This window comes from Bufo gargarizans, chromosome 11 (assembly GCF_014858855.1).
Source record: "Bufo gargarizans isolate SCDJY-AF-19 chromosome 11, ASM1485885v1, whole genome shotgun sequence".
In the NCBI taxonomy this organism is placed as follows: Eukaryota; Metazoa; Chordata; class Amphibia; order Anura; family Bufonidae; genus Bufo; species Bufo gargarizans.
Genome location: NC_058090.1, coordinates 85,383,913 through 85,404,787, shown reverse-complemented (window position 1 = coordinate 85,404,787; position 20,875 = coordinate 85,383,913). Strand labels below are relative to the sequence as shown.

The following is a 20,875-nucleotide window of genomic DNA, read 5'->3' as shown; positions in this document are numbered from 1 at the left end:
TATCAGGTGTCATCTCTGGTAAACCATGGGTACTGGAACAAGTATTTGCAGCTGAAGGGGGAGATGTAATTCTACGTGTCCATCAGATGGCGATCACAGTGATCAACTGGGTTTTGTTACCAAAGGGAACTTTTATTGTTACTACTGAACCTGGAAGACATATTGATGATAAAAGATTGTGGAATGAGTATAGAGGAAGCCTGAGCAGTGAAACTGATGGATCCTTACACATCAATAAATTATCACTGCGAGATCAGAGGTTCTATGAGGCATAATTATGAACTCCAGAAGAAGATTAAATCTTTGTGTGTTTTAATTACAAAAAACTAAATGGCTGCACACTATTATATATACAAACAATAGAGCTAAGAAATGGGGGTCATTCTAGATAAAAGTGGTACAATACCCACTATAAATGAATAATGGAAGCTCTTAGCGCACATACGTGTCGGGCCCATCTACCAGGCGTCAAGGTGGCTACCGCTACCTATCACTAAATATACTGCCTCACTTTGGACTTACTTAAGCCTACAATATTCAGGGCAGTGTAGGAACCAGCTACAAACGTACTCTGCTCAGAAGTCCCAGGTAGATGGGTGTGTTCAGTCTAAAAGAGGTGCTACCCTCAATATATTGCAAGAAAATTTAGACTAGAACCTTCAGAATCACAGGTGCATAGCCATTTTGTTTTTTGTAATTATGTTTGCTTCATGGCTATGCACCTGTGAGTCTGAAGGTTCTAGTCTACATTTTCTTGCAATATATTGAGGGTAGCACCTCTTTTTGACTGAACACGCCGATCTACCTGGGACTTCTGAGCAGAGTACGTTTAGAGCTGGTTCTGACACTGCCCTGAATATTGTAGGCTTAAGTAAGTCCAAAGTGAGGCAGTATCTTTAGTGATAGGGACTAGGGATGAGCGAACTCGAACTGTATAGTTCGGGTTCGTACCGAATTTTGGGGTGTCCGTGACACGGACCCGAACCCGGACATTTTCGTAAAAGTCCGGGTTCGGGTTCGGTGTTCGTCGCTTTCTTCGCGCTTTTGTGACGCTTTCTTGGCGCTTTTTGAAAGGCTGCAAAGCAGCCAATCAACAAGCGTCATACTACTTGCCCCAAGAGGCCATCACAGCCATGCCTACTATTGGCATGGCTGTGATTGGCCAGAGCACCATGTGACCCAGCCTCTATTTAAGCTGGAGTCACATAGCGCCGCCCGTCACTCTGCTCTGATTAGCGTAGGGAGAGGTTGCGGCTGCGACAGTAGGGCGAGATTAGGCAGATTAACTCCTCCAAAGGACTTGATTAACTGATCGATCTGCAGCTGTGGATCATTGAGCTGCTGATCCTCAATTGCTCACTGTTTTTAGGCTGCCCAGACCGTTTGTCAGTCACATTTTTCTGGGGTGATCGGCGGCCATTTTGTGTCTTGTGGTGCGCCAGCACAAGCTGCGACCAAGTGCATTTAACCCTCAATGGTGTGGTTGTTTTTTGGCTAAAGCCTACATCAGGGTGAAGCTGTCACACCAAGTGCATTTAACCAGCAATAGTCTGTTCATTTTTTGGCCATATACAAAATCAGGGGCAAGCTGCGCCTGTCACCAAGTGCATTTAACCCTCAATGGTGTGGTTGTTTTTTGGCTAAAGCCTACATCAGGGTGAAGCTGTCACACCAAGTGCATTTAACCAGCAATAGTCTGTTCATTTTTTGGCCATATACTAAATCAGGGGCAAGCTGCGCCTGTCACCAAGTGCATTTAACCCTCAATGGTGTGGTTGTTTTTTGGCTAAAGCCTACATCAGGGTGAAGCTGTCACACCAAGTGCATTTAACCAGCAATAGTCTGTTTATTTTTTGGCCATATCCCAGTCTAATTCTGTCACTAAATCCATACCGGTCACCCAGCGCCTAAATACTAGGCCTCAAATTTATATCCCGCTAAATCTGTCCTTAGTGCTGTAGCTGGGCGAGTTATTTAGTGTCCGTTCAAGCACATTTCTTGTTCTGGGTTGAAATACAATTCCCAATTTAGCAATTTCATAATTTAGTGGTTTCTGCTATATCAGAGCTATTTGAAATCTATCCCTAAAAGGGTATATAATATTCAAGGTGCACATAGGGTCATTCAGAATAACTTCACACACACCCGCTACTGTGTATTTCCAAGTCTAATTCTGGCACTAAACCCATACCTGTCACCCAGCGCCTAAATACTAGGCCTCAAATTTATATCCCGCTAAATCTGTCCCTAGTGCTGTAGCTGGGCGAGTTATTTAGTGTCCGTTCAAGCACATTTCTTGTTCTGGGTTGAAATACAATTCCCAATTTAGCAATTTCATAATTTAGTGGTTTCTGCTATATCAGAGCTATTTGAAATCTATCCCTAAAAGGGTATATAATATTCAAGGTGCACATTGGGTCATTCAGAATAACTTCACACACACCCGCTACTGTGTATTTCCAAGTCTAATTCTGGCACTAAACCCATACCTGTCACCCAGCGCCTAAATACTAGGCCTCAAATTTATATCCCGCTAAATCTGTCCTTAGTGCTGTAGCTGGGCGAGTTATTTAGTGTCCGTTCAAGCACATTTCTTGTTCTGGGTTGAAGTACAATTCCCAATTTAGCAATTTCATAATTTAGTGGTTTCTGCTATATCAGAGCTATTTGAAATCTATCCCTAAAAGGGTATATAATATTCAAGGTGCACATAGGGTCATTCAGAATAACTTCACACACCCGCTACTGTGCATTTCCAAATCTAATTCTGTCACTAAACCCATACCTGTCACCCAGCGCCTAAATACTAGGCCTCAAATTTATATCCCGCTAAATCTCTCGTTACCGCTGTCCTGTTGTGGCTGGGAAAGTTATTTAGTGTCCGTCAAAGCACATTTTTTGTTCTGGGTTGAAATACAATTCCCAATTTAGCAATTTCATAATTTAGTCGTTTCTGCTATATCAGAGCTATTTGAAATCTATCCCTAAAAGGGTAGATCATATTGAAGGTGCACATAGGGTCATTCAGAATAACTTCACACACACGCTTCTGTGCATTTCCAAGTCTAATTCTGTCACTAAATCCATACCGGTCACCCAGCGCCTAAATACTAGGCCTCAAATTTATATCCCGCTGAATTTGAATACAATACATTGGGCCAAATAATATTTTTGTTGTTGTGGTGAACCATAACAATGAGAAAAACATCTAGTAAGGGACGCGGACGTGGACATGGTCGTGGTGGTGTTAGTGGACCCTCTGGTGCTGGGAGAGGACGTGGCCGTTCTGCCACATCCACACGTCCTAGTGTACCAACTACCTCAGGTCCCAGTAGCCGCCAGAATTTACAGCGATATATGGTGGGGCCCAATGCCGTTCTAAGGATGGTAAGGCCTGAGCAGGTACAGGCATTAGTCAATTGGGTGGCCGACAGTGGATCCAGCACGTTCACATTATCTCCCACCCAGTCTTCTGCAGAAAGCGCACAGATGGCGCCTGAAAACCAACCCCATCAGTCTGTCACATCACCCCCATGCATACCAGGGAAACTGTCTCAGCCTCAAGTTATGCAGCAGTCTCTTATGCTGTTTGAAGACTCCGCTGGCAGGGTTTCCCAAGGGCATCCACCTAGCCCTTCCCCAGCGGTGAAAGACATAGAATGCACTGACGCACAACCACTTATGTTTCCTGATGATGAGGACATGGGAATACCACCTCAGCATGTCTCTGATGATGACGAAACACAGGTGCCAACTGCTGCGTCTTTCTGCAGTGTGCAGACTGAACAGGAGGTCAGGGATCAAGACTGGGTGGAAGACGATGCAGGGGACGATGAGGTCCTAGACCCCACATGGAATGAAGGTCGTGCCACTGACTTTCACAGTTCGGAGGAAGAGGCAGTGGTGAGACCGAGCCAACAGCGTAGCAAAAGAGGGAGCAGTGGGCAAAAGCAGAACACCCGCCGCCAAGAGACTCCGCCTGCTACTGACCGCCGCCATCTGGGACCGAGCACCCCAAAGGCAGCTTCAAGGAGTTCCCTGGCATGGCACTTCTTCAAACAATGTGCTGACGACAAGACCCGAGTGGTTTGCACGCTGTGCCATCAGAGCCTGAAGCGAGGCATTAACGTTCTGAACCTGAGCACAACCTGCATGACCAGGCACCTGCATGCAAAGCATGAACTGCAGTGGAGTAAACACCTTAAAACCAAGGAAGTCACTCAGGCTCCCCCTGCTACCTCTTCTGCTGCTGCCGCCTCGGCCTATTCTGCTGCTGCCGCCTCGGCCTCTTCCTCCGCCTCTGGAGGAACGTTGGCACCTGCCGCCCAGCAAACAGGGGATGTACCACCAACACCACCACCACCACCTCCGTCACCAAGCGTCTCAACCATGTCACACGCCAGCGTTCAGCTCTCCATCTCACAAACATTTGATAGAAAGCGTAAATTCCCACCTAGCCACCCTCGATCCCTGGCCCTGAATGCCAGCATTTCTAAACTACTGGCCTATGAAATGCTGTCATTTAGGCTGGTGGACACAGACAGCTTCAAACAGCTCATGTCGCTTGCTGTCCCACAGTATGTTGTTCCCAGCCGGCACTACTTCTCCAAGAGAGCCGTGCCTTCCCTGCACAACCAAGTATCCCATAAAATCAAGTGTGCACTGCGCAACGCCATCTGTGGCAAGGTCCACCTAACCACAGATACGTGGACCAGTAAGCACGGCCAGGGACGCTATATCTCCCTAACTGCACACTGGGTAAATGTAGTGGCAGCTGGGCCCCAGGCGGAGAGCTGTTTGGCGCACGTCCTTCCGCCGCCAAGGATCGCAGGGCAACATTCTTTGCCTCCTGTTGCCACCTCCTCCTTCTCGGCTTCCTCCTCCTCTTCTTCCACCTGCTCATCCAGTCAGCCACACACCTTCACCACCAACTTCAGCACAGCCCGGGGTAAACGTCAGCAGGCCATTCTGAAACTCATATGTTTGGGGGACAGGCCCCACACCGCACAGGAGTTGTGGCGGGGTATAGAACAACAGACCGACGAGTGGTTGCTGCCGGTGAGCCTCAAGCCCGGCCTGGTGGTGTGTGATAATGGGCGAAATCTCGTTGCAGCTCTGGGACTAGCCAATTTGACGCACATCCCTTGCTTGGCGCATGTGCTGAATTTGGTGGTGCAGAAGTTCATTCACAACTACCCCGACATGTCAGAGCTGCTGCATAAAGTGCGGGCCGTCTGTTCGCGCTTCCGGCGTTCACATCCTGCTGCTGCTCGCCTGTCTGCGCTACAGCGTAACTTCGGCCTTCCCGCTCACCGCCTCATATGCGACGTGCCCACCAGGTGGAACTCCACCTTGCACATGCTGGACAGACTGTGCGAGCAGCAGCAGGCCATAGTGGAGTTTCAGCTGCAGCACGCACGGGTCAGTCGCACTACAGAACAGCACCACTTCACCACCAATGACTGGGCCTCCATGCGAGACCTGTGTGCCCTGTTGCGCTGTTTCGAGTACTCCACCAACATGGCCAGTGGCGATGACACCGTTATCAGCGTTACAATACCACTTCTATGTCTCCTTGAGAAAACACTTAGGGCGATGATGGAAGAGGAGGTGGCCCAGGAGGAGGAGGAGGAGGAGGAGGAGGAGGAAGAGGGGTCATTTTTAGCACTTTCAGGCCAGTCTCTTCGAAGTGACTCAGAGGGAGGTTTTTGGCAACAGCAGAGGCCAGGTACAAATGTGGCCAGCCAGGGCCCACTACTGGAGGACGAGGAGGACGAGGATGAGGAGGAGGTGGAGGAGGATGAGGATGAAGCATGGTCACAGCGGGGTGGCACCCAACGCAGCTCGGGTCCATCACTGGTGCGTGGCTGGGGGGAAAGGCAGGACGATGACGATACGCCTCCCACAGAGGACAGCTTGTCCTTATCCCTGGGCAGCCTGGCACACATGAGCGACTACATGCTGCAGTGCCTGCGCAACGACAGCAGAGTTGCCCACATTTTAACCTGTGCGGACTACTGGGTTGCCACCCTGCTGGATCCACGCTACAAAGACAATGTGCCCACCTTACTTCCTGCACTGGAGCGTGATAGGAAGATGCGCGAGTACAAGCGCACGTTGGTAGACGCGCTACTGAGAGCATTCCCAAATGTCACAGGGGAACAAGTGGAAGCCCAAGGCCAAGGCAGAGGAGGAGCAAGAGGTCGCCAAGGCAGCTGTGTCACGGCCAGCTCCTCTGAGGGCAGGGTTAGCATGGCAGAGATGTGGAAAACTTTTGTCAACACGCCACAGCTAACTGCACCACCACCTGATACGCAACGTGTTAGCAGGAGGCAACATTTCACTAACATGGTGGAACAGTACGTGTGCACACCCCTCCACGTACTGACTGATGGTTCGGCCCCATTCAACTTCTGGGTCTCTAAATTGTCCACGTGGCCAGAGCTAGCCTTTTATGCCTTGGAGGTGCTGGCCTGCCCGGCAGCCAGCGTTTTGTCTGAACGTGTATTCAGCACGGCAGGGGGCGTCATTACAGACAAACGCAGCCGCCTGTCTACAGCCAATGTGGACAAGCTGACGTTCATAAAAATGAACCAGGCATGGATCCCACAGGACCTGTCCGTCCCTTGTCCAGATTAGACATTAACTACCTCCCCATAACCATATATTATTGGACTCCAGGGCACTTCCTCATTCAATCCTATTTTTATTTTCATTTTACCATTATATTGCGAGGCTACCCAAAGTTGAATGAACCTCTCCTCTGCCTGTGTGCTAGGCCTAAATATATGCCAATGGACTGTTGCAGTGGTGGCTGACATGAAGCCTGATTCTCTGCTATGACATGCAGACTAATTCTCTGCTGACATGAAGCCAGATTGTCTGTTACGGGACCTCTCTCCTCTGCCTGGGTGCTGGGCCTAAATTTATGACAATGGACTGTTGCAGTGGTGGCTGACGTGAAGCCTGATTCTCTGCTATGACATGCAGACTGATTCTCTGCTGACATGAAGCCAGATTGTCTGTTACGGGACCTCTCTGCTCTGCCTGTGTGCTAGGCCTAAATATATGCCAATGGACTGTTGCAGTGGTGGGTGACGTGAAGCCTCATTCTCTGCTATGACATGCAGACTGATTCTCTGCTGTCATGAAGCCAGATTGTCTGTTACGGGACCTCTCTCCTCTGCCTGGGTGCTAGGCCTAAATATATGCCAATGGACTGTTGCAGTGGTGGGTGACGTGAAGCCTCATTCTCTGCTATGACATGCAGACTGATTCTCTGCTGACATGAAGCCAGATTCTCTGTTACGGGACCTCTCTGCTCTGCCTGTGTGCTAGGCCTAAATATATGCCAATGGACTGTTGCAGTGGTGGGTGACGTGAAGCCTCATTCTCTGCTATGACATGCAGACTGATTCTCTGCTGTCATGAAGCCAGATTGTCTGTTACGGGACCTCTCTGCTCTGCCTGTGTGCTAGGCCTAAATATATGCCAATGGACTGTTGCAGTGGTGGGTGACGTGAAGCCTCATTCTCTGCTATGACATGCAGACTAATTCTCTGCTGACATGAAGACAGATTCTCTGTTACGGGACCTCTCTCCTCTGCCTGTGTGTGTGCTGGGCCTAAATATATGCCAATGGACTGTTGCAGTGGTGGCTGACGTGAAGCCTCATTCTCTGCTATGACATGCAGACTGATTCTCTGCTGACATGAAGCCAGATTCTCTGTTACGGGACCTCTCTCCTCTGCCTGTGTGTGTGCTGGGCCTAAATATATGCCAATGGACTGTTGCAGTGGTGGCTGACGTGAAGCCTCATTCTCTGCTATGACATGCAGACTGATTCTCTGCTGACATGAAGCCAGATTCTCTGTTACGGGACCTCTCTCCTCTGCCTGTGTGTGTGCTGGGCCTAAATATATGCCAATGGACTGTTGCAGTGGTGGCTGACGTGAAGCCTCATTCTCTGCTATGACATGCAGACTGATTCTCTGCTGACATGAAGCCAGATTCTCTGTTACGGGACCTCTCTCCTCTGCCTGTGTGTGTGCTGGGCCTAAATATATGCCAATGGACTGTTGCAGTGGTGGCTGACGTGAAGCCTCATTCTCTGCTATGACATGCAGACTAATTCTCTGCTGACATGAAGACAGATTCTCTGTTACGGGACCTCCCTCCTCTGCCTGGGTGCTGGGCCTAAATATATGCCAATGGACTGTTGCAGTGGTGGCTGACGTGAAGCCTCATTCTCTGCTATGACATGCAGACTGATTCTCTGCTGACATGAAGACAGATTCTCTGTTACGGGACCTCTCTCCTCTGCCTGTGTGTGTGCTGGGCCTAAATATATGCCAATGGACTGTTGCAGTGGTGGGTGACGTGAAGCCTCATTCTCTGCTATGACATGCAGACTGATTCTCTGCTGACATGAAGACAGATTCTCTGTTACGGGACCTCTCTCCTCTGCCTGTGTGTGTGCTGGGCCTAAATATATGCCAATGGACTCTTACAGTGGTGGCTGACGTGAAGCCTGATTCTCTGCTATGATATGAAGACTGATTCTCTGCTGACATGAAGCCAGATTGTCTGTTACGGGACCTCCCTCCTCTGCCTGGGTGCTGGGCCTAAATATATGCCAATGGACTGTTGCAGTGGTGGCTGACGTGAAGCCTCATTCTCTGCTATGACATGCAGACTGATTCTCTGCTGACATGAAGCCAGATTGTCTGTTACGGGACCTCTCTCCTCTGCCTGGGTGCTGGGTAGTGTTGAGCGCGAATATTCGAAAAGCAAATTTTTTTCGCGAATATCGCAACTTCGCGATTTCGCGAATATTTCGAATATAGTGATATATATTCGTAAAAACGAATATTCGTTTTTTGTTTTCCCCCCCCCCCCCCACAAAATTACAGTACACATATAATTGATTGTTTCCCAAAGGTCCAACAGCTCAGATCTTACTCACATTGCCTAGAAAGTGATTGAGGCGCGAATCTTCGTAAGGCGATTTTATTAGCGCACATGCGAATATCGGCACGTCCCAGAACAGAGGCAAAGGGCTTTGCATTCATACATTAGTGAATTGAGTTGCGAATCTTCGTAAGGCGATTTTATTAGCGCACATGCGAATATCTACACTTGTCCCAGAACAGAGAGGCAAAGGCCTGTGCATGTGCATTCATATAGTATAGCACCATATTCGCGAATACGTAGAACTTCGTAAAATTCGATTTACGAATATTCGTATTTTTTATTTTACTTTCCACCTTACAGATTACATTGATCTGTACTCTGTCAACTACTGTCATCACCCCCCACTGTATCTCGATTGATTCCCAAAAGTCTCACATTCCCTAGAAAGTGATTGAGGTGCGAATCTTCGTAAGGCGATTTTATTAGCGCACATGCGAATATCTACACTTGTCCCAGAACAGAGGCAAAGGGCATTGCATTCATACATTAGTGATTGAATTGAGTTGCGAATCTTCGTAAGGCGATTTCATTAGCGCACATGTGAATTTTGCATAGCATATGTATTATGCGATGCGAAAATTCGAATTATCGCATATGCGAAATAATAACGAATTTGAATAATCGCGAATATTTTACGAATATTCTTTCGAATATTCACAAAATTTCGCGAATTCGAATATGGGACATGCCGCTCAACACTAGTGCTGGGCCTAAATTTATGACAATGGACTGTTGCAGTGGTGGGTGACGTGAAGCCTGATTCTCTGCTATGACATGCAGACTGATTCTCTGCTGACATGAAGCCAGATTGTCTGTTACGGGACCTCTCTCCTCTGCCTGGGTGCTGGGCCTAAATATATGCCAATGGACTGTTGCAGTGGTGGCTGACGTGAAGCCTCATTCTCTGCTATGACATGCAGACTAATTCTCTGCTGACATGAAGACAGATTGTCTGTTACGGGACCTCTCTCCTCTGCCTGGGTGCTGGGCCTAAATATATGCCAATGGACTGTTGCAGTGGTGGCTGACGTGAAGCCTCATTCTCTGCTATGACATGCAGACTAATTCTCTGCTGACATGAAGACAGATTCTCTGTTACGGGACCTCTCTCCTCTGCCTGGGTGCCGGGGCCTAAATATCTGAGAATGGACTGTTCCAGTGGTGGGTGACGGGAAGCCAGATTCTCTGCTATGGAACCTCTCTCCAATTGATTTTGGTTAATTTTTATTTATTTAATTTTTATTTTAATTCATTTCCCTATCCACATTTGTTTGCAGGGGATTTACCTACATGTTGCTGCCTTTTGCAGCCCTCTAGCTCTTTCCTGGGCTGTTTTACAGCCTTTTTAGTGCCGAAAAGTTCGGGTCCCCATTGACTTCAATGGGGTTCGGGTTCGGGACGAAGTTCGGATCGGGTTCGGATCCCGAACCCGAACATTTCCGGGATGTTCGGCCGAACTTCTCGAACCCGAACATCCAGGTGTTCGCTCAACTCTAATAGGGACCCATCTGCGGAAGCCACCTTGACACCTGGTAGATGGGCCCGACACGTATGTGCACTAAGAGCTTCCATTATTCATTTATAGTCGGTATTGTACCACTTTTTATCTAGAATGACACCCATTTCTTAGCTCTATTGTTTGTATATATAACGGTGTGCAGCCATTTTGTTTTTTGTAATTACTGTATAAAAGTATTATTACTGTGTATTTATATGTATTTTACAAAGAGAAATTATCATCAAGAGACATCAAGATCAACCATAGCCTCACCAGGAATGACACTTGTTCACTGGGTTTGTTATGTACAGCAGACATACGAGATGTGAATATAACATGGAGGAATGCACACAGCGGTCATCCCCGGGGAATACTGTCAGAAAGGTGATCTACCTTTCATTGTCTACTTGAAGTATCTGGTTAACTGGGCTGAAGATCCTGGTGACAGCTGGTTTCCATCAGTGATTCTAGGACAAAACAAGGTGTGGTCCAAAACACTGAACAAGGGCAGATGTTTCCATTTTACCTTTATCAATGGAGACTCCATTCCTGGTTTTGGTTTACAAATCACTGATGGAAATCACTGAAGTGTGGACTAGGACTAATTATAAGGCTTCTTTGCTGTAAGGACGATGATGCTGAAGACGTACTTTTGCCCCAGGGGACCGGGTTCTGGTACTTATCCCTAGTGGCAACGACCCTTTGAGGTCATAGAAAAAATACATTCGTCAGCCTGGTAAGAGGAAGCCCGAGCAAGTAGTGTACCATATTAATCTTATGAAACCATGGAAAGATCGACTATCACTGGCTGCAGACACCTCATTCCCTTCAGAGTAGCTGTGCTCTGAGAATCCCTTGTTGTCAGAGGTAACAGTATCTGACTCCCTTTCACAGACCCAAAAGGTAGAAGTGAAAGGGTTCCTCTTTAAGAATAGGGACTTTTTCTCTGAAGTCCCAGGTCGCACCTCTTTCATTAAGCATGACATCTTTACTGAACCTGGTGAAAAGGTTAAGCTGTGGCCATAAAGAATATCGGAGGCCAGGATAGGGGTTGTTTCTGAGGAGGTGAGGAAAATCTTGGAACCTGGAGTAATTGAAGAGTCCCATAGCCAAAGGTCCAGCCCCATAGTTCTTATTCCAAAACCAGACCGTAGCTGGAGGTTTTGCAATGACCTCCATAAGCTGAACTCTATATCCAAGTTTGATGCTTACCCGATGCCACAAGCTCATTGACCTGCTCGCTAATGTCCGGTATATTACCACTCTAGATTTAACCAAAGGGTACTGGCAAACACTGCTGACAGAAGAGGTCAAAGAGAAAACTGCCTTTGCAACTCCAGATGGTCTGTTCCATTATGTTGTCTTACCATTTGGTTTGCATGGAACACCTGCAACTTTTCAGAGGGTAATGGATAAAATTTTAAGACCCCACAGACGGTATGTTGCAGCATATCTGGATGACATAATAATGCAAAGTCCAGACTGGGAATCCCATCTACCCAGAGTGCAGGCGGTTAACGATTCCCTGTGTGAGGCAGGTTTCACAGCCAATCCCAAAAAATGTGCCATTGGTCTGGAGGAGGCCAAGTATCTGGGTTACAAAATAGGCCGTGGCCTTGTAAAGCCTCAGATAAATAAAATTAAAGCTATACAAAGATGGCCTCAGCCTGTAAACAAGAAGTAAGTCCGTGCTTTTGTGGGGTTTACAGGCTACTAAAGAAGGTTTATACCAAATTTTGCCTCCATTGCAGTCCCTTTGACAGACCTGACAAAAGGTAAAGACTTATGATCAAGTGGACATCAGAGGCTGAAAAATAATTTCTGTGTGCTCAGCCGGGGCTGATAACCTGGATTTTAGAAAAGGGTTTGTCCTTCAAACTGATGCATCTGATGTGGGACTGTGGGCGTTACTGTCACAGGTACGGGATAGTGAAGAACACCCTGTACTTAAGGAGAAAGCTCAATGACCATGAGAGAAAATATGTGATCATTGAAAAAGAGTGCTTAGCCATTAAATGGGCCCTGGAAGCACTCTGCTATTACCTACTCGGTCGTCATTTTGAATTAGTCACCGATCACGCTCCCCTCAAATGAATGTGTGAAAATAAGGAGAAGAATAGGAGGGTCACAAGATGGTTCTTAGCCTTACAGGAGTACAGGCCAGGAAACCAAATGGGAAATGCGTATGCATTATCCAGAATCTTGTGTCCAGATGTGTTCCAGCCCCGGGTCTAAAACAGGGGGGGTGACAGAGTGTCTGAAGAAGTGGTGGATGGGGTATATGTTTGTCCAAGGTTCCTCACTTCATGGTTTTATTGAAAAGCAACCAGGGTATGTGAATGGCAGACATCTGCTGTTGTCTGTTAGGGTTTGTTGAAAACCCGCTTTCAGGGCCTGCTGGAGTGGGGAGAGAAGGGTGGGCCGCCACTCCATCCGGACAGTCCGGGTGTGCTGGCCTTATTTAAGTCAGGAGCCCAGTCACTTCTTTGCTCTCAGCCTGGGAACAGATCATCTGCTTGGAGCCTGTGAGAGCACTTCAGGAGCTATGGACTTGTTTGGTGCCCGGTATTAGGCCTGCACTGGGTTATTGAGGATTCACGCTGTATAGTTAAAGCCGGACAGGCAGAGGATTCTGTTTGTTAAATTTTATTTTATGTTCTGTACCTCAATCTGACAATAAAACTGGCTGAGGTCAGTTACACGAACTTCCTGCTGCTTGGACTGAAATTTCTACTGTGTGCCTGTCTACCCAGGAGATGACATCCCTGCTACCTAATCCCTTACAATTGGTGGAGGAGGCTTTAGGCACAAATTTTAGCACAAAATAACGAAACTGGAAAATTTTAAGGACTGGAGTACCTTTTATTGCAATGCACCAAAGATTGTTTCTCTGCACCTCGGAAAATCGAGGATGTAGTTATAGCTGTGTTGCAAGATTTTGCATCTCAACAGTAGGCTACCGGAGTGCAGCGGGAGGCTATCAGAGTGCAGCAAAGGACTCTGGAGGAAACAAGCTGCAGGCTCAACTGGAGTCTGCACAGGAGGCGCAAAGAAAAGACCGGGAGACCATAAAAGTGGTTGTGCAGCAACGGGTCCCAGGTATTGCAGATGCTACTCAGACCTCCATAAGGGCTAGCCATTTTCTATGAAAGATGACAACAGCAGATGATGTGGAAGCATACCTCACAACCTTTGAACGAGAGGGTTGGCCAAAGGAACAGTGGACAGGACTTTTGGCACCTTTTCTTTCAGGGAACCCCAAAAAGCATATTTTGACCTGGAAACTTGGGATGCTATGGACTATGACAAACTCAAAAAGGAGATTCTAACACGCCTTGGAGTTATTGTTTCTGTCCGCGCGCAGCGTGTGCACAACTGGGTCTACAACATGGACTAACCTCCACGCTCTCAAATGCACGACCTCATTCACCTTACCAAGAAGTGGTTGCAGCCAGAGATGCTAACGGGCTCACAGATGGTAGAACGGATGGTAATGGACCAGGTACCTGTTACCTTGCGCAAGTGGGTGAACCATGGAGACCCCAAAAATGCTGACCAAATAGTGGAGAGGTACACAGCAGCTGAGGAGCTGATGGGTTTGCCCCAGCACCCACTAGCCCCATGTCAGAGATCTTCAGGACCTCCTGGTAAGACTGCTCCAAGGGAAAAGGAGGTTGGCAGATCTAAAATGTTTGTACATGCCAGTGGAGATACTGAAGGCCCAGCCTCTAGGAGGTCCGTGGCCTATAAGAGACTCAGTAAGGACTTAATCAAATGCTTCCGCTGTCAAATGACAGGTCATATTGTTGCCAATTGCCTGGTGTATGGTGAACCAATGCAATGTGATGCCTCATATATAAACCGCCGCTTGTTTCTGTATGCTCAGCTTGCGTGTGCTGCATTACCAAATAATGGGGGTGAGAAACAAATGTGCACTATTACTGTGGAAGGTAAAAATGTGGGGGCGTTGTTAGACTTAGGCAGTATGGTCACTAGTTAAAGCAGACTTGGTAAATCTCAGAAAATGCCAGGTGAAGATACCTAATCCCTTACACTGTCAGACACACTGTAAGAAGTACACTTCATGTACTGTAGTAACTTCCTGTGGTAGTCCCTGTAGATGTTGCTAAGCTCCTTCTAGTCTCCACATCCTGTCTCAGAAATTCTCATTTCATTACAAAGCTATGAAGATGCTGCTGCGTTTGCTGCTCTCCATGATGTTTATCTATCAGCCATGTAAGGCCTCTTTCACACGAGCGTGTCCGAATGCGTTGCGGCAAACCCGCGCGAGTAGTTACCCAATTGCAGTCAGTTTTTACTGCGATTGCGTTCCGTTGTTCAGTTTTTATCGAGCGAGTGCAATGTGTTTTGCACGCACGTGATAAAAAATCTGAATGTGGTACCCAGACCCGAACTTCTTCACAGAAGTTCAGGTTTGGCTTCAAGGTTGTGTAGATTGTATTATTTCCCCTTATAACATGGTTATAAAGGAAAATAATAGCATTCTGAATACAGAACGCATAGTACAATAGCGCTGGAGGGGTTAAAAATAAAATAAAAAATTTAACTCACCTTAATCCACTTGTTCGCGCAGCCGGCATCTCTTCTGTCTTCTTCTTTGAGGAATAGGACCTTTGATGACGTCACTGCGCTCATCACATGGTCCGTCACATGATCTTTTACCAAGGTGATGGACCATGTGATGAGCGTAGTGATGTCATCAATGGTCCTATTCCTCAAAGAAGAAGACAGAAGAGATGCCGGCTGCGCAAACAAGTGGATTAAGGTGAGTTAAATTATTATTTATTTATTTTTTAACCCCTCCAGCCCTATTGTACTATGCATTCTGTATTCAGAATGCTATTATTTTCCCTTATAACCATGTTATAAGGGAAAATAATAAAGATCGGGTCCCCATCCCGATCGTCTCCTAGCAACTGTGTGTGAAAACCGCATCCGCACTTGCTTGCGATTTTCATGCAGCCCCATTCACTTCTATGGGGCCTGCGTTGCATGAAAAACGCAGAATATAGAGCATGCTGAGATTTTCACGTAACGCACAAGTGATGCGTGAAAATCACCGCTCATGTGCACAGCCCCATAGAAGTGAATGGGTCCGGATTCAGTGCGGGTGCAATGCGGTCACCTCACGCATTGCACCCGCGTGGAAATCTCGCCTGTGTGAAAGAGGCCTAAGTGTTCTTCGTAGATTGCTGTGAATATTTAAAATCAGGTTCTACGACCTCTACAAAAACTAGAGTTCATTGGATGACGACCAATATGGCTGACATTCTTTGCGCTTTAGAGTATGTAGAGGTTGCATATGAGGTGCTGGCTTATTTAATATCCAAATCATGTCTCAAGGCCAAGTTAAAGGCTTGAACATTGACTTATAGGACAGCTGCCTTACATCTGGTGGCATCAGAGGCAGAGCTGGTTAAGAGCTCATTTGCATCCCTTCCTTCCCAGAAATCCAGAGGAGCATGTATAGCCTAGAAGTCTCCTCAAGCCGATTAAGGTGCTCTCTCCCCAAGCTGAGATAGTACCCCCAAAATCTCAAATGAGACATTTTAGTCTGTTCTACTTTTCTGTATTTGGTGGAAAATCAAAATTACCATAGTAATAATCTTTATCTACGATATATAGCACCCTGCTCGCAAGAGCTTACAATCTATGAGGAGATGGGGGCGTGACACAAAAGATAAAATGGGGTTATAAAGTGGTCCAACCATTTTTGTACTAGATAGAGTAGTGCAGACGGAGCTGCATGAGCTAGTACATTGAGTGTGGGGATAGCACTCGTTTCTGAAGAATGAGGGGGGGGGGCTAACGGGCAAGAGTCAGTTTAGGGAACTTAATAAGCCTGCCTATTAATATTTTAAAGTGAAGGAAGTAGAGAATTAACCACTTAATATGCCACCAACCTCCCGAAAAACGATTGAACACTAAAAACCTATGTTACCGTATTAGACATTAAAAATCGGCAGTTCTTTTTGGCAGCACATTCACCCATGTACACATGGGATATACTGAGGCCGATGATGGAGCTGTAGTTGGCCGAACAGCTGCATTAACCACCATGATTGACTGGATCCGAGTCTGGGACATTACATGTTGAAAATATTGTATCCTGAGGCCATTGTATCTTGAGGGATCACTGTATACATTATAATCCCTGCACCATGCTGTATAATATACATTATAATCCATACACCATGCTGTACAATATACACAATAACCCCACAGTGAAGGTGTTATACTGTATATTGAATGGCATGGTGTATGGATTATAATGTATATTATACGGCATGGTGCAGGGATTATAATGTATATTATACAGCATGGTGCAGGGATTATAATGTATATTATACAGCATGGTGCAGGGATTATAATGTATATTGTACAGCATGGTGCAGGGATTATAATGTATATTGTACAGCATGGTGCAGGGATTATAATGTATATTGTACAGCATGGTGCAGGGATTATAATGTATATTATACAGCATGGTGCAGGGATTATAATGTATATTGTACAGCATGATGTATGGATTATACTGTATATTGTACAGCATGGTGCAGGGATTATAATGTATATTATACAGCATGGTGCAGGGATTATAATGTATATTGTACAGCATTGTGCAGGGATTATAATGTATACTGTACAGCATGGTGCAGGGATTATAATGTATATTGTACAGCATAGTGCAGGGATTATAATGTATATTGTACAGCATGATGTATGGATTATAATGTATATTACACAGCATGGGGCAGGGATTATAATGAATATTGTACGGCATGGTGCAGGGATTATAATGTATATTGTACGGCATGTGCAGGGATTATACTGTATATTACACAGCATGGTGCGGGGATTATACTGTATATTACACAGCATGGTGTAGGGATTATAATGTATATTACACAGCATGGTGCAGGGATTATAATGTATATTACACAGCATGGTGCAGGGATTATAATGTATATTGTACAGCATGATGTATGGATTATAATGTATATTGTATGGCATGGTGCAGGGATTATAATGTATATTATACAGCATGGTGCAGAGATTATAATGTATATTGTACGGTATGGTGCAGGGATTATAATGTATATTGTACAGCATGGTGCAGGGATTATACTGTATATTATACAGCATGGTGCAGAGATTATAATGTATATTGTACGGCATGGTGCAGGGATTATAATGTATATTGTACAGCATGGTGCAGGGATTATAATGTATATTGTACGGCATGGTGCCGGGATTATAATGTATATTATACAGCATGGTGCAAGGATTATAATGTATATTGTACAGCATGGTGCAGGAATTATAATGTATATTGTACATCATGGTGCAGGGATTATAATGTATATTATACAGCATGGTGCAGGGATTATACTGTATATTATACAGCATGGTGCAGGGATTATAATGAATATTGTACGGCATGGTGCAGGGATTATAATGTATATTGTACATCATGGTGCAGGGATTATAATATATATTATACAGCATGGTGCAGGGATTATAATGTATATTGTACAGCATGGTGCAGGGATTATAATGTATATTGTACGGCATGGTGCAGGGATTATAATGTATATTGTACAGCATGGTGCAGGAATTATAATGTATATTGTACATCATGGTGCAGGGATTATAATGTATATTATACAGCATAGTTACACCATGCCGGACAATATAACCCCTGCGCCACGCTGTACAATAAACAGTATAACCCCTACACAGTGTAGCGGTATATTGTGTGGCACAGTGTAGAGGTATACTGTATATTGTGGGGCACAGTGTAGAGGTTTACTGTATATTGTGTGGCACAGTGTAGCGGTATACTGTATATTGTGGGGCACAGTGTAGAGGTATACTGTATATTGTGGGGCACAGTGTAGCGGTATACTGTATATTGTGTGGCACAGTGTAGAGGTATACTGTGTATTGTGGGGCACAGTGTAGCGGTATACTGTATATTGTGTGGCACAGTGTAGAGGTATACTGTATATTGTGTGGCACAGTGTAGAGGTATACTGTATATTGTGGGGCACAGTGTAGCGGTACTGTATATTGTGTGGCACAATGTAGAGGCATACTGTATATTGTGGGGCACAGTGTAGCGTATACTGTATATTGTGGCACAGTGTAGAGGTATACTGTGTATTGTGGGGCACAGTGTAGCGGTATACTGTATATTGTGTGGCACAGTGTAGGGATACTGTATATTGTGTGGCACAGTGTAGAGGTATACTGTATATTGTGGGGCACAGTGTAGAGGTATACTGTATATTGTGGGGCACAGTGTAGAGGTATACTGTATATTGTGTGGCACAGTGTAGCGGTATACTGTACATTGTGTGGCACAGTGTAGCGGTATACTGTATATTGTGGGGCACAGTGTAGAGGTATACTGTATATTGTGGGGCACAGTGTAGCGGTATACTGTATATTGTGTGGCACAGTGTAGAGGTATACTGTATATTGTGTGGCACAGTGTAGCGGTATACTGTATATTGTGTGGCACAGTGTAGAGGTATACTGTATATTGTGTGGCACAGTGTAGCGGTATACTGTATATTGTGGGGCACAGTGTAGAGGTTTACTGTATATTGTGTGGCACAATGTAGCGGTATACTGTATATTGTGGGGCACAGTGTAGCAGTATACTGTATATTGTGGGGCACAGTGTAGCGGTATACTGTATATTGTGGGGCACAGTGTAGAGGTTTACTGTATATTGTGTGGCACAGTGTAGCGGTATACTGTATATTGTGTGGCACAGTGTAGCGGTATACTGTATATTGTGGGGCACAGTGTAGCGGTATACTGTATATTGTGTGGCACAGTGTAGGCGATATGTGTATAACATAAACATATTCCACATAAAAACTTACAATTACTTGGCTTGGCCCTTGGGGATCTCGGACGCCACTTCCACACTTTGGCCGGGGGCTCGGTCTAAGAACATGCCGTCCCCTCCTCTTTTCCCGCGCTGCTGTTCTCCTATAAGAATATAAGTGGGGGCTGGCCTGGCTGTCTCACTCCGAGACAGAATAGTAATGTAGCGACAGTGTAGAATAGGGTCCATTCACACATCTGTAGAATGTGTCTGCACCCGTTCCGCAATTATCCAGAACAGGTGCGGACCCATTCATTCTCTATGGGGCAGGAATGGATGCGGACAGCACACAGTGTGCTGTCTGCATCCTCCTTTCCGGAGCGTGGCCCCAAACTTCCAGTCCGCAGCTCCGAAAAAAAATAGAACATGTCCTATCCTTTTCCGCAATTGCGGGCAAGAATAGGCAGTTCTATGGGGGGTGCCGGCTGGGTGTATTGTGGATCCGCAATACACTACGGACGTGTGAATGGATCCTTAATCCCACTGTCAGTATTTGAAGAGGTGCTCTGTTTACAGCTTTGGCTCTGCCCAACATGGCAGCGGCCGCTGGGCACACAATTCTCTAGCTGTCACTGCTGCTCTGCCCTGCCTCTTCTTCACAGGCGCCCAGCACGCCACGGGGTGAAGAAAAAGCTGGCGCTGGGACAAATATTCCATTGAAGCTGAAGAAGAGAGGGGCCGGTACGGCGGGAATTTATCTGCCACCTGATTGGAGGAGCTGTGCAGTGACGTAAGCCCCTCCCCCTCACTTCCTTTCCCCTCTTCCTTCCACTCTGGGCCCGGCTGTTTTTATCGCTGCGTATACATGTAAGAATGTGAAAATATTATGTAATGGCACATGGGCGTTTGGGGCCGGGGGCTGCCGATCCAAACGCCCTATTATAATCCGCAATTGCATACACCTGAAGTCCGGGCTGCGGCGGTGAGCGGGTCCTGAGCGGAGGCATAAAGGAAGCTGTGCGGCCGCACAGCTTACAGGGAACACTGCCAGCCTCCTCCCGGGCACAAGAAGGGTTCATGCTGAGGACAGCTCTGAGATAGCTGTGCTTCTCTCTCAGAAGTCCGCCACTAGTGTTGAGTAAATCGAAGTTAATGAAGTGGACTTAGATCCGAATTTCAGGAAAAATTCAACTCGCCACAAAGCCGAATTTCCTTGCGCTTCGTGGTAACGAATCAATTTTTCTTGAAATGGTGGTGAAAAAACAACATACTGGTGCACTGGCCGGGCCGGAGACGTCATAACCTCACCGCTTGAGATTTTGCGCGGTTTCTTCGATCAGGATGGCAGCAGCTGCTTCTCCGCGAGGTGAATATGCTTTTTTTTTATTTACACCAGATTAACCCCTGAAATGCCTCATGTCAGATCAGCAATGCAACTGAGGGGGTTCAATGTCTAGCTGCTACCCTGGCCAAAGAGCTGGTGGCCCAGGGTTTGCGGCTCAATTGTCAGGTAGAGTACCCACATTTCATTGACTTCTTCT

General features: G+C 46.3%; 1 protein-coding gene across 1 annotated transcript in view; it reads left to right on the top strand.

The window, feature by feature from the left end:
* LOC122921383 overlaps positions 1 to 20,875 on the top strand; it is an 81,205-nt gene that overhangs the window by 28,465 nt on the left and 31,865 nt on the right. The window contains exon 13 of the mRNA XM_044271360.1: positions 13,407 to 13,570. Within this exon, the coding sequence (XP_044127295.1) occupies positions 13,407 to 13,570 (164 nt within the window). The remainder of the gene's footprint in view (positions 1 to 13,406; positions 13,571 to 20,875) is intronic.